Source organism: Octopus bimaculoides, chromosome 14 (assembly GCF_046866305.1).
Source record: "Octopus bimaculoides isolate indiv1 chromosome 14, ASM4686630v1, whole genome shotgun sequence".
Taxonomy (NCBI): domain Eukaryota; kingdom Metazoa; phylum Mollusca; class Cephalopoda; order Octopoda; family Octopodidae; genus Octopus; species Octopus bimaculoides.
The window spans coordinates 3,283,808-3,299,561 of NC_142941.1; the positions used below are offsets into that span (position 1 = coordinate 3,283,808).

The following is a 15,754-nucleotide window of genomic DNA, read 5'->3' on the forward strand; positions in this document are numbered from 1 at the left end:
CCAGTTGCAGCCACAATACTAAAGGGACAACAAATACAAGATACCTATCTACAGCCAACATAGTAGATGTTCCATGACTATTGTTAAATGATTCTCTCACACACCAAATCTTATACAATACTTTATATTCATATAAAAAATATCAACTCTATGTTTCTTTCACACGTTACACACATTGAGAGCCTTACAGTGGTATCTACTATCATCCCTTTATCGCATCTCGGTTACATTAAATATTACAACCCTACATTACCATAGCTAATTAATATCAAACATTTATTTTACTGTCAGTTTTAGTATAGACATTTCACTAAACTTAGATAAATTAACCTGATTTAACCTAAAATGTTTAGTTATAGTATCTTTTAGTTTGATACTAATTCTACTATTAATTAGTATCATACTAAATTCTGCCATTATTTTACTTTTATTTAGCATATTCTTCTTTTGGTTTTTTCTCTTTTTCTTTTATATTCACTGTATATTAAATTTTGAGATATAAACTAATCAATATCAGTACAGACAAATAACTGTTGATTCCCACACCTTCCAATATAGTATTGTCTCCTATATTGGTCACATGCTAAAACTACCAACTCAGTTCTGAAGTTTGCTTTGATTTTGAAATTCAAAAGTTTCATATTTCATGAAGTATAAAGTATAAAATATCAGAAAATCATGTGTTTTTTTAATTTTTTTAGTCAGAAATATATTTGTTTCTCCTAATTTACTTCGTTTTCAGTTTATCCAATCATGCAAACTTCTTAAATAATGAAATCTTTGATGACTTCTTCTAAAATCATTTTGTTTCTGATAGGAATCCTGAAAATGTATTCTTATAGTGAAGTTAATAATAACGTATCAAATATCAAGAAATATTATTATAAATCTTATATTTTAATACAAATTTCCTAACATTAAATATGAAAACTTAGTGTTTTTATTAGATAGAAAAAGTGAAGTTGCTTCTGTTTAACATGAATTCTCTTATTTGACGTGTTTGTGTGACACAGACAACATTGCAGTCATTTCCTATTGGATGAGAGAGATTTTCTAGATTTCTTTCAATATTGAAAGTGAGGCTGATAGCTTTTTTCTTTGTTCATCATACACACAATTGTGTGTGTGTGTGTGGAGGACATAGAGTTGTAACTAGCACACACCAGCATCTGGCTAACATCTCACCTCCCACTACATACAGCAACTGTCACACTATTATATCAGCAGTTACACAGGAACACCACCACCACTACAACAACAGCAGCAGCAGCAGTAACACAGGAACACTACTACAACAGCAGTTGTACCACTATAATACCACTTCAGCAGCAGCAGCAGTTAGAGTGGAACACTACAGCAGGATACACATCATCCATCACACACAACTACAGTGAAGGATTAAACAATGCAGGTAAGTCTCTCTCTCTTTCTCTTTATTATCTTTTCATATTCATTGTAACATTTATATTATATGTGTTTCTAATGAAAGACAGGGTAAGGATAATATCTAAAATGTCTGCCATGTTGTATGTTTATACACAGGGACTGGGATAGTGGAGGATCGAGAGTTCTAACCATCACTGCCACCATTAATAGCAACAAGAACTGCAGTAGTCATTGTATTACAATTACTTCGTACTGGATTATGTCTTTTAATGTTGGAATCACACAAGAGATATTAGACTATACATATATTTTATATATAATATTGGTCTAATATAGTCCAAACTAGGTGTATATATATTTATTCAACTGTCAGAAAACATTGATTGAACGCCAGTAAGACTGGGTGTTAATAATGTATGTCATTATAGTTTATAATAATTCACTTATTAAATCTTAATCTTTGTCTAGTTTGAATAATCTCTAACAGATCACTAATATTAATATCCATATATATATATATATATATATATATATATATATATATATATGGGTAGAGAGATATATAGATAGATACCCACCCTGTTAAATATCAATTATACATTTCTCTGTATGCAAAAAGTGTATTTTGTTATTATTATTGTTGTTATTATTAAGATGTTGATTTATTTAGAATAGTAGAATTGTTATTTAAGATATTTGTTATGAGGTATAAACTGACAATATTGTCCTGTGTTGTTAAAATATATTAACTCTGACAACAATCAATGAATTTTGTAGATTTTTTGAGAATTGGTCAGAAATAATATCCTCTTTCTGCAAATTAACAGACATCACAAAATTATATTATGTGTAGCAGTATGATATAAAGCTTACAAAATATATCTAAATGGGGGTTAAATTATCATTATTACACTTAGTAAATAGATCTAAATATTTCAGGGTGATAATTATAGATAAATTTCTATGAACAACCTCTACTGAAATATTTTACAGTCCCTATTTTTGTACCTTTAAGATATATTGTGAAATATTCAGCATTATTTCATAAATTATTCTGTGTTATCTATACCTCTCTGTCAAATTTTAATAATCCTTTTTTTTTCAACAAATTAAATATTCCTTGAAGATATTGGATGAATAAGTCTTCTAGATATCCTCTATCAGGTTTGACAACGTCCTCTGATCCAATAACATTCTATTTATTGCTTTCAGTATTCTCTAAATGTATTTGTAACACTTTTTAGGATTAGAAAAAAAAATTTTTTTTTTGGCCTAAAATGAAGCAGCTGACAGTGAGAGAAGTCAATCAGAGTTTGTCATGTTATATTTGTTGAAAAATGTATATTTGTATACATATAACAATTAAAAAATATATAGTTTTTGTTAAATTGGTTGATAATTCACTGAGATTTTCTGGCCTCCTTCATTAATGATAAGAGACGTTTTGTAATTCTCATTGATAAATTTTACATCTGGTTATCAAAGTTTTCATGGTTGTTTTCCCCCTCATTTCACTCTGCTGTAGAGATTGTTCTTGACTTTATGAGTTAATTTAATGCCAATTATCCTTTATTAATCAAGAACTTGTAAAGCAGTCTGTGATATTTTGTTTACTTTCCTTTCACATGCTGGAAAGAGAATGGCACATTGAACTGAAGCAAATATTATAGTCCTGAGAAGAGGAGTTTCATGGTGCCAACACTCTCTTATGTGATTGATTCTGTTTTAGCTTCAGCTGACAGACCTATTCCTTTGCTCTCACAGTATTTTAAGAGTAGCATGTATTGTCACCAGGGTTTCTTTCTCCACTTCAATTTTCAATTTATTTAGAACCATTTTGTATAAAACATTCATTACATCAAACCTTTATTTATTGCTCTTTGATGCCATTGTCACATTGGAATTCTTTCCCTGATCTCCTTGTTTTTTTTTAATTATGAAAACAATAATGGTGAAAAGTTATTCATAAGTCATTTCCTCTATATGCAATGTCTTTGTCAAATAATGTGAATGCTCTTTTAGACTACGCTATGCTGATGATGTCTAAGAGACTGAAACATGGAAACAGTTGTCCCTTAATGCAAATATTATGCATTCCTTCCCTTGAGCATGTAAATGAACATTGAGAGATGATTTCCGGATTTCTTGAAATGATCTCACTGGTTACATCCCAGTAACTTGACAGTTCAGCAAAAGAGAATGATAGAATTAGTACTAGACTTACAAAGAATCAGTTCTGGGGTTGGTTTGTTCCACTAAAGGCAGTGCTCTAGCATGGCCAGAGTCAAATGACTGAAACAAATGAAAGAATATATATGCATACACAGAAATACACGAGAGAGAACAAATGAAAGAAAAGAGCACTCAACACATTGAGTTGGAGTTACATGTCGATGTGGTGTGTGTGTGTTGTCTTGTCTCATAAGATACTTGGTGACGTAGCTGGAGCTGGTGCAACATGAAAGGCAACCAGTACTCACTGTATAGTGTTTGGCAACAAGAAGGGTATCCAGCCATAGAAACAATACCAAGCGATTTGAGTTTAATTCCAAGATATTTAGTATCTCACTTTGGTATTCATCTTTTCTATATTAGTTTTTAATACATCAGTATGCATGATGGTGGCAAGCTAGCAGATTCGTTGGCAACCTGGACAAAATACTTAGCTGCTTTTCATCTGTCATTACATTCTGTGTTCAAATACTGCCAAGGTCAGCTCTGCCGTTCATCCTTTCAGTAAAATAAGCACTAGTTGAAGACTGGGGCCAATGTAATAAACTTAACCCCACCCAGGATGTTGCTGGCCTTGTGCCAAAATTTGGAACCGTTATTTCAGGATACATATATTTTTTTAAGAAATACATGAATCTGTTCAGAATTTATCGACATTAAACCTGAAATGTTTAATTGCTAACTCTGAAAATAGACTGAATTTTCACGGAAAAGCACATTGAAAAATAACTTAAACAAGACGTTTCATATTTCTGATAAAGATGGAAGATTTATTCGAGGGAGATAACTCTCGTTATATATTGTCTTAAAGATTGTCAGATCTCAGAAGACTATACAATTGCGAGTAATGGAACACGTTTAGAGATAGAAATAGAAGTTTCACGATGATTATTATAAATAGAATAAGTTTGTTAAATTATACATAAACTTTAAATGTGTTTCTGGTGTTTTGTAGAAATTTCTCCTGCTAAAGTGTGATGAAGAATTCCAGACATGACAGCATATATTGGTCTACTGTGTCTTCTACATTTACTGATCACCCTTGTACTGTCCATAGATATTACATACCATGTCAAGGAAGAAGACAGTCCTCACACCTATATAGGAGACATTGCTGTTGACTCTAACTTATCACACCCTCTCACACATCAACAACACACTCTCATTACATTTACACAACTACAAAGGACAGTCGAGAGTGGTTCTCACTTATTTAATGTCACCAACTCAGGAAAACTATACACAACTCAAACACTGGATGCTGAGTCTCTGTGTACGTACAACAAGGAATGTTCCAGAATAGTTAAAGTAGCTGTGAGAAAGGGACAAACGTTTATGAAAATCCTGAAAATAAAAATATTAATATATGACATCAATGACCATTCACCAGAATTTCCACAGAATGAAGTTAAAATTAAATTTTCTGAGACAGACAGTAAAGGAACTAGAATATCCCTTCTAAATGCAATTGATAAAGATATTTCAATAAAAAATTCTCAACTTACATATATAATTGAAATAAGAAAGAGTGAACCATTTTCTCTCTCTGTCACAAAACAGGATGGTATTTTCATACCTGAACTCATACTAGAAGAAACATTAGACAGAGAACTACAAGACTCATATATTTTGGCAGTTCAAGCTAAAGATGGAGGGAACCCTCCCAAAACAGCTACACTCAAGGTACACATATCTGTAACAGATGTCAATGATAACATACCTGTATTTTCACAGAGACTCTACAACATCTCTATAAATAATTCACATCAAAGACATTTACCAATTCTTACTTTAAAAGCCACAGATCAAGATTCTGGAGACAATGGAAAGATTTCTTTTCATTTCAACCATAAAACATCTCAAAATATCCAGAAATATTTTGTATTAGATAAGAAAACTGGAGATTTATTTTTACATGATAATTTTCAGTTTAGTAAAAAGCAATCTTATAAATTATTTATTGAAGCAAGAGATGGAGGAAAACCTCCCAAAAAATCTGTTACCAGAGTTCAGCTTCATGTAATTAATAACGAGAATAATGCTCCATTGATAAATATAGATTTTGTATCTCCTTTATCAGAGAGTTCCACAGCAGTTTCAGAAAACAGTGAAGTAGATAGTTTTATAGCTTATGTTATGGTCACTGACGCTGATAGTGGACCTAATGGTGAGGTTATCTGTGATTTAAAACATGATAAATATAAACTTGCCAAAATAGATTCTAAAGAATATAAAATGATTGTTAAGGGCCATCTTGACAGAGAAATAAGGGACCACTATAAAGTATCTGTTGTGTGTCATGACATGGGGTCACCTCAACTAGAAAGTAAAAAATATTTCTCTGTCAAAGTAACTGATGTCAATGATGTAGAACCACATTTTACCAAAGAGACATTCCAATTCCTCACCTATGAAAACCAGAAAGTTGACTTCCCTATTGGCTTCATCAATGCTACAGACCCTGATCTTGGAGATGGAGGCCAACTTACATATTCTATCATCAATGATAACAACAATGATAACATTCCATTCCAACTGACAAAATATGGATTTATTTCTACATCACAATCAATAGATCGAGAAATGAAAGACATCTACAAGTTCCAGGTTTTAGTGAAAGATAATGGAACACCTTCTCTCAATGACACTGCCAATATTGTTATTGAGATTCTAGATAAAAATGATAATGCTCCCTATTTTACGTTTCCTAATAATGACCCTTACAATCTAGATGTCCACTACCATCCACACAGTAAGAAGGACATCACAATTCTGAAAGCATCTGACAAAGACACTGGAAACAATGCTTTCCTCACATATGGAATACTGAGATCCAATGATAAAAACCTGTTTACAGTGAACTCACACACTGGTGTGTTATCTTTCTCTCGCACAGTTTACCAAAATGATGCAGGAACATATGAGCTGCAGTTTATAGTGAAAGATGGTGGTACTCCAGTTCAATCAGCAACAACTGCTATCATACTAACACTGTTTGTTAGTAATGATACATCTCCAATGTTGACTGCTGTCCCATTCCAGTCTGGTAACAACCTGAATATGACTTGGATAATTATCATTGTAGCAGCAGCTGTAATACTATCTGTGGCTATTGTAGTGTCCATAACACTGTGTGTTTTCAGATGTATTAATCACACAAATGACTCACCTACAACAGCAGATAATCCCAACTTTCTCTCTCAGACTGAGATGAGACAATTACTGTATCAGACTAACAATCCTGTTGCAATAACGAGAAATGCAGAAGAGATATTTAACCGAAATCTTCAGACAATAAAATCTAAAAGTCAGTTTTTTCTGGAAATGGAACAGACACCGGATGAGTGGAAATTCTCAACAACTCAAAGAAGACTCCCACCTGTGCCTCAGGTAAATATTACTTTACAACTCTGATATCCTTCTGATTTTGAATACAAAAGTATTTAATCAATTATTGATGTGCATTCAAATGTTTCTTTCAAATTATCTACTTCAGATTCTCATATGTATGAAATTTTTTGTTCCTTTAGTTAAAATTTATGGTTTGTCTGTGACATTCTGAATTAATTGTTCTTTATTGTCTTAGTGATAGCAAAGCCGTTACAACAGTCTTTATAGAAATACAGGATTCCTTTTTCTATAATCAACAGAGATGTGATTCGATCCACAGTCAAGAACGTCGCACCAGTTCCATCATGTCTAACTACAACAGTGACTCCTTAACATCCCAAAAGGACAGAGAAGCTAGCAAGAGTAATGGCAAGACTAAACCATATGATGAGATACCTGCAGAACCAGGTAACTTTTATCAAAACATAACATATAAATGTAATTACCTTTATTACTGTAGGACAATATATAATGTTATGCTTAGTGTAATATAAGATCAATGTTTCTATCTTTATATATTGGAGTTGTTATATTGAAATGTAATTTGTGTTTGTATATTTGATATTTTGCAGAATATACCAATGACAATCCAGTTGCAGCCACAATACTAAAGGGACAACAAATACAAGATACCTATCTACAGCCAACATAGTAGATGATCCATGACTATTGTTAAATGATTCTCTCACACACCAAATCTTATACAATACTTTCTATTCATATAAAAATATAAACTCTATGTTTCTTTCACACATCACACTTAAAGAGCCTTACTGTGGCATCTGTTATGACCACTAATTTACATCTCTGATTCATTAATTATCACAAAGTCCCTACCCTACTTACCATAATCCACTATTATAAAATAGTAATTTTCCTCTCAGTCTTAATATAGACATTTCACTAAACATTGGTCAATTAGTTTGAGTCATCCAAGAATGTTTAGTTGTAGTATCTTTTGGTTTGATATCAATTCTACCATAAATTGTTTGCTTTCATTTACAATATTCCACTTTTGGTTTCTCCTCTTCTTTTATATTTAGTGTATATTGAATTTTACTAATTACTAATGAATTGCCAGTGCCCCTGGACTGGCTCTTGTGCTGGTGGCACATAAAAGACACCATTTCGAGCGTGGCCGTTGCCAGTACCGCCTGACTGGCCTTTGTGCTGGTGACACATAAAAGCACCCACTACACTCTCTGAGTGGTTGGCGTTAGGAAGGGCATCCAGCTGTAGAAACTCTGCCAAATTAGATTGGAGCCTGGTGTTGCCATCCAGTTTCACCAGCCCTCAGTCAAATCGTCCAGCCCATGCTAGCATGGAAAGCGGACGTTAAACGATGATGATGATATTTACTAGTAAATATAATTATAGTTTATTGTTAACTCCTGTGACATCCAATAATGTACTGTTACCTATATCGGTAACATACTAAAACTATCAATTCATTTTTGAAGTTTTCTTAGAAATTCTAAAAGTTTCATATTTTATTATGTATAAAGTAAAGAAAGTATCAGAAAAATCATGTTTTTTTTATTCTTAATTTGGAGATATTTTAATTTCTTTTAATTTACTTTGTTTACAGTTTATGTAGTCATGTAAACTTCTTAAATAATGAAATCTTTGTTGACTTATTCTACAATCAATTTCTTACTGATAGAAATGAATATGTATTCTTATAGTGAAGTTAATAATAATCCATCAAATATCCAGAAATATTACTTTAAATCTTATATTTTAATACAAATCTCTTATTTCCTAGCATTAGATATGTAAATGTAGTGTTTTTATTAAATAGAAAAAGTGAAGTTGCTTCTGTTTAACATGACTTCCCTTATTTGATGTGTTTGTGTGACACAGACAACATTGCAGTAATTTCCTATTGGATGAGAGAGATTTTCTATATTTCTTTCAATATTGAAAGTGAGGCTGATAGCTTTTTTCTTTGTTCATCATACACACAATTGTGTGTGTGTGTGTGTGTGGAGGACATAGAGTTGTAACTAGCACACACCAGCATCTGGCTAACATCTCACCTCCCACTACATACAGCAACTGTCACACTATTATATCAGCAGTTACACAGGAACACCACCACCACTACAACAGCAGCAGCAGCAGTAACACAGGAACACTACTACAACAGCAGCAGTACCACTATAATACCACTACAGCAGCAGCAGCAGTTAGAGTGGAACACTACAGCAGGATACACATCATCCATCACACACAACTACAGTGAAGGATTAAACAATGCAGGTACATCTCTCTGTCTCTCTTTATTATCTTTTCATATTCATTTATATTATATGTGTTTCTAGTGAAAGACAGGGTAAGGATAATATCTAAAATGTCTGCCATGTTGTATATATATTCGGGGACTGGGACAGTGGAGGATCGAGTGATCTAGCCATCACTTCCACCATTAATAACAACAACCATTGCAGTAGCCATTGTAATACAATTACTTCGAACCGCATTACATCTTTTAATGTCAGAATCACACTAGAAACAGTATACAAGATATTTTAGACTATATATATTGCTAAAATATGTTTTATTTATAATATTTATATTATATTGTTCAAACTATTTGTATATATATTTATTTCACTGACAGAAATTATTAGATTGGTAGCCAATAAGACTGGGTGATAATAATGTATGTCAATATAGTTTATATATATTTTGTTGTAATAATTCACTGATTAAGTCTTAATCTTTCTCTACCTTCAATGAACTCTAACAGATCACTAATATCCCTATAGACAGATAGATAGATAGATAGATGGAAAACAGATAGATAGATACAGATATACTCTGTTAAGTGTTTGTTATGCTCTGCTAAATCAGACTGGAGCCTGGTGTTGCCATCCGGTTTCACCAGTCCTCAGTCAAATCGTCCAACCCATGCTAGCATGGAAAGCGGACGTTAAACGATGATGATGATGATGATGATGAATAAACTAAGAATGTTTTATTATCATTATTATTATTATTATTATTATTATTATTATTATTATTATTATTATTATTAAAGTGGTGAGCTGGCAGAATCATTATCACATCAGGCGAAATGCTTAGCAGTATTTCATGTCTTTATGTTCTGAGTTCAGATTCCACCGAGGTCGACTTTGCCTTTCATTCTTTCGATGGTCGATAAAATAAATACCAGTGAAACACTGGAGTCGTAGTAATCAACTATTCCCCATCTCCAAATTTCAGGCCTTGTGCCTGTAGTAGAAAGGATTATTATTATTATTAGTTGAATGATATTTCGGCATCTAGCGTGCCTTCCACGCGTTCAAAAGATAAACTTGTCAATCTACTTCATTTTTGGTAATATTTTGTAGGATTGAGGTAACTCCTCCAGTAGGTATACAGAAGCAAAGTTTATTTTTTGAACTTGTGCAAGTCACACCAGATGCCAAAATATTGTTCACTTGATAACAATGGCACTCTTCTCTTTTTTTGCTTCTGTATACCTACCTGAATCCTATAAATTATTGTTATTATTAACTATTCAGATGGCAATAAATATAATTTAGTATAGTTGTGTTATTTAAGATATTTCGTGTGAAATATAAACTGATGATATTGTAATGTTTTGTTAAAATATATTAACTCTGACAACAATAGATGAATGTTGTAAATTTTTTTGAGAATTGATCAGAAATGATATCATCGTCTTTCTTCAAACTAACAGACATCATATTATAGTTGTTCCTTACTAAATGTAACATAGCAAAAATACTTTACATGTATAAAATCTACATAGGCATAGGAGTGGCTGTGTAGTAAGTAGCTTGCTTACGAACCACTTGGTTCCAGGTTCAGTCCCACTGCGTGACGCCTTGGGTAAGTGTCTTCTACTATAGCCTCAGGCCGACCAAAGCCCTGTGATTGGATTTGGTAGATGGAAACTGAAAGAAGCCTGTCGTATATATGTATATATGTATGTGTGTCTATGTTTGTCCCCCTAACATCGCTTGACAATCGATGCTGGTGTGTTTACGTCCCCGTAACTTAGCGGTTCGGGAAAAGAGACCGATAGAGTAAGTACTAGGCTTACAAAGAATAAGTCCTGGGGTCGATTTGCTTGACTAAAGGCAGTGCTCCAGTATGGCCACAGTCAAATGACTGAAACAAGTAAAAGAGTAAAAGAATATGTGAAAATAGGGATTAAATTACTTCTATTACAATTAATTTGATAAGAAAGAGATCCACATATTTTATGAAGATGATCATATTTTCCATCATCAACAGTCACTCCACCATTTTCTAATCTCAATTTTTATATCTAGTAAAAGATATCTTCGTAAAATATTTCCACATAATTTTATAAACTATTCTGTCATCATCATCATCATCATCATCATCATCATCATCATCATTTAACATCTGTTTTCCATGCTGGCATGGATGGGTAGGTTACTTTGACAGGTGCTGGCAAGCCAGAGGTCTGCATCAGGCTCCAATTGTTTGTTTTGGTAAGGTTTCTTAGGCTTCATACTTTCTTAGTGCCAATCACTTTACAGGGTGTAATGGGTGCTTTTCATATGGCTTGTTAGGTTGTAATAATTATTTTATCAATATAATTAAGTATTTGAAGTGTTGCTTATTTAATGATATTCTATTAAAATACTGTTTAACCCTTGTGTTACCAACCTGGCTGAAACTGGCTCTGAGTACAAATGTCTTGTTTTCATAAATTTTGAATGTAAATCTTCCACCAAACCTTAGTCACAATTTATATTAATGATAAATTAGTTATTTTACTAAATTCTTTGTTATATTTGAAGTAATTAAAAGAAACAGAGCATCTCAACAGAAATACGGTAACAAAAGAGTTAAATTATTAAAATATTCTCTACCCAGGTGGCATTTTCCAAATTTTTAGGTTTCTCAACTCAAATTTCTGTGATTAGATTTTCACCACAGCACTACATAATAGCTTCATTATAATTCAGTGTCAAGTAACTAGCACTTGTGCTGGTGCACATAAGGAGCACCTTTCGAGCGTTGGGCCTCATGGAAGCAATGACAAATGACACAGCCCTTTAGCACTGTGCTGTGCATGAGTAGAAGACCCATCAAGCCAAGCAAAATTGTAGACGTGACAGATACTGGTGTCACGCAACTGGCACCCATGCTAGTGGCACGTAAAAGCACCCATTACACTTTTGAAGTGGTTGGTATTGGGAAGGGCATCCAGCCGTAGAAACCATATCGAATCAGACTGGAGTTTGGGTGTAGCCCTTCAGTTTATTAGCCCAAGTCAAACCATCCAACCCATGCCAGTATGGGCAACAGACATTAAATGATGATGATGATGATGTAACTTTACTTTAATCTCATAGAACTGTTTGTATTTTATAATTATTAATCCTAAATGACATTTCACCAGACAATATAAGACATATTTATATTGTTACTCACTTCAGTCTGAACTTCAAAATTTACTTACTTTATTTATCATATGAAATAGTTACCAGCCACTAAGCTAAACCTTCTCTAAATTAGATGGATCTATGAAGTGGATGTTGATATCCAATTTCTCTAATGGGTATGAACCACCTACCTCTTTGCTGGTTGTCTGGTACTTTACTGACTGAACCAAACAGTAATTCAGCACCAACCAGAGTCAAGAGTAATTATTGACCATCGTTCTCCTTCAGTTATCCATCATTATCTATGGTTTTATGTAAACATAGAAAGCCTCCTACTTAAACAGTAATTGTATTGGATCTCATTTGTGGCTGTTTAGGGAGTACAGTATCTGGACACCTAGTCAGAAACATCTTAACATTTTTGGGAATGTTTAAATACATAGGTGACATTTTGTGCCATATTATTGTGTCACCATCCACATATAATATTGTAATTAATAAGTGCTATTACATAATTGTTTCACAATCACTTCACATTCTGATATTCTGAGACAGAATCTTAAAATCCTTTCACTCATCAACCAAAGGAATTCTACTAGCACCATTCTCACAGATGAAGTCACCATACGTTCTTGTTTTACGCTTTCCCCGCCCCTACCTCCCATACTGTTTCCACTCCAATTATGTCTCAGTCATGTTGTACACAATATCACCAAGTGTGTAAACTCATCTGACCACTTCAACCCAAGTGACTGGACCCTGATTGTGTTTCTTCCATCTACTTCATCTGAGTTAGCTCCTATATTCACTGTCACAGTTATTATTATAAATATAATTTGGTTTACATTCTACATAAACTTTAAATATATTTACTGTCTTTTGTAGCAATTTCTCCTGCTGAAATGTGATGAAGAATTCCAGACATGACAGCATATATTGGTCTACTGTGTCTTCTACATTTACTGATCACCCTTGTACTGTCCATAGATATTACATACCATGTCAAGGAAGAAGACAGTCCTCACACCTATATAGGAGACATTGCTGTTGACTCCAACTTATCACACCCTCTCACACATCAACAACACACTCTCATTACATTTACACAACTACAAAGGACAGTCGAGAGTGGTTCTCACTTATTCAATGTCACCAACTCAGGAAAACTATACACTACTCAAACACTGGATGCTGAGTCTCTGTGTACATACAACAAGGAATGTTCCAGAATAGTTAAAGTAGCAGTGAGGAAAGAAGAAACATTTATGAAAATATTAAGAATTAAAATATTTATAGAAGACATCAATGACCATTCTCCTGAATTTCCACAGAATGAAGTTGAAATTGAATTTTCTGAGAAAGACAGAAAAGGGGAAATGATCTCCCTTCTAAATGCCATTGATCAGGATATTTCAGTCAAAAATTCTCAAATTACATATATGATTAAGAAAATTCAAAGAGAACCATTTTCTCTCTCTGTCACAAAACATGATGGTATTTTTATACCTGAACTCATTCTAGAAGATAAATTAGACAGGGAAGTGAAAGACTCATATATGTTGACACTTGAAGCTAAAGATGGAGGCAGCCCTCCCAAAACAGCTACACTCAAGGTACACATATCTGTAACAGATGTCAATGATAACATGCCTGTATTTTCACAGAAACTTTACAACATCTCTATTAATAATTCACATCAAAGACATTTACCAATTCTTACTTTAAAAGCCACAGATCAAGATTCTGGACACAATGGAAAGATTTCTTATCATTTCAACCATAAAACATCTCGAAATATCCAGAAATATTTTGTATTAGATAAGAACGCTGGAGATTTATTTTTACATGATAATTTTCAGTTTAGTAAAAAGCAATCTTATAAATTATTTGTAGAAGCACAAGATGGTGGAAAACCACCCAAAAAATCTGTTGCAGCAGTTCAGATTCACATTATAAATAATCAGAATAATGTTCCATTGATAAATATAGATTTTGTATCTCCTTTATCAGAGAGTTCCACAGCAGTTTCAGAATCAAGTAAAATTGGTAGTTTTATAGCTTATGTTATGGTCACTGACACTGATAGTGGACCTAATGGTGAGGTTATCTGTGATTTAAAACATGATAAGTTTAAACTTGCCAAAATAGATTCTAAAGAATATAAAATGATTGTTAAGGGCCATCTTGACAGAGAAATAAGGGACCACTATAAAGTATCTATTGTGTGTCATGACATGGGGTCACCTCAACTAGAAAGTAAAAAATATTTCTCTGTCAAAGTAACTGATGTCAATGATGTAGAACCACATTTTACCAAAGAGACATTCCAATTCCTCACCTACGAAAACCAGAAAGTTGACTTCCCTATTGGCTTCATCAATGCTACAGACCCTGATCTTGGAGATGGAGGCCAACTTACATATTCTGTCATCAATGATAACAACAATGATAACATTCCTTTCCAACTGACAAAATATGGATTTATTTCTACATCACAATCAATAGATCGAGAAATGAAAGACATCTATAAGTTCCAGGTTTTAGTGAAAGATAATGGAACACCTTCTCTCAATGACACTGCCAATATTGTTATTGAGATTCTAGATAAAAATGATAATGCTCCCTATTTTATCTTTCCTAATAATGACCCTTACAATCTAGATGTCCACTACCATCCACACAGTAAGAAGGACATCACAATTCTGAAAGCATCTGACAAAGACACTGGAAACAATGCTTTCCTCACGTATGGAATACTGAGATCCAATGATAAAAACCTGTTTACAGTGAACTCACACACTGGTGTGTTATCTTTCTCTCGCACAGTTTACCAAAATGATGCAGGAACATATGAGCTGCAGTTTATTGTGAAAGACGGTGGTACACCAGTTCAATCAGCAACAACTGCTATCATACTAACACTGTTTGTTAGTAATGATACATCTCCAATGTTGACTGCTGTCCCATTCCAGTCTGATAACAACCTGAATATGACTTGGATAATTATCATTGTAGCAGCAGCTGTAATATTATCTGTGGCCATTGTAGTGTCAATAACACTGTGTGTTTTCAGATGTATTAATCACACAAATGACTCACCTACAACAGCAGATAATCCCAACTTTCTCTCTCAGACTGAGATGAGACAATTACTGTATCAGACTAACAATCCTGTTGCAATAACGAGAAATGCAGAAGAGATATTTAACCGAAATCTTCAGACAATAAAATCTAAAAGTCAGTTTTTTCTGGAGATGGAACAGACACCAGATGAGTGGAAATTCTCCACAACACAAAGGAGACTTCCACCTGTGCCTCAGGTAAATATATTTTTTAATAATTTTCTTGTTGGA

General features: G+C 33.4%; 2 protein-coding genes across 2 annotated transcripts in view; both read left to right on the plus strand.

Annotated features, from left to right (window-relative positions):
* Window positions 1-15,754, plus strand: part of LOC149132587 (protocadherin Fat 4-like) — a 50,999-nt gene that overhangs the window by 18,548 nt on the left and 16,697 nt on the right. The window contains exons 10-12 of the mRNA XM_089363307.1: window positions 1,202-1,411; window positions 8,774-8,783; window positions 13,315-15,721. Coding sequence (XP_089219433.1) covers window positions 1,202-1,411; window positions 8,774-8,783; window positions 13,315-15,721 — 2,627 coding nt within the window. The remainder of the gene's footprint in view (window positions 1-1,201; window positions 1,412-8,773; window positions 8,784-13,314; window positions 15,722-15,754) is intronic.
* On the plus strand, window positions 172-14,665 carry LOC149132588 (protocadherin beta-15-like). The gene is made up of 5 exons (XM_089362190.1): window positions 172-1,411; window positions 4,574-7,008; window positions 7,269-7,416; window positions 7,581-9,270; window positions 13,287-14,665. The coding sequence occupies exons 2-4, from the start codon at window positions 4,612-4,614 to the stop codon at window positions 7,658-7,660; spliced, it is 2,625 nt and encodes an 874-aa protein (XP_089218316.1). The 5' UTR covers window positions 172-1,411; window positions 4,574-4,611; the 3' UTR covers window positions 7,661-9,270; window positions 13,287-14,665.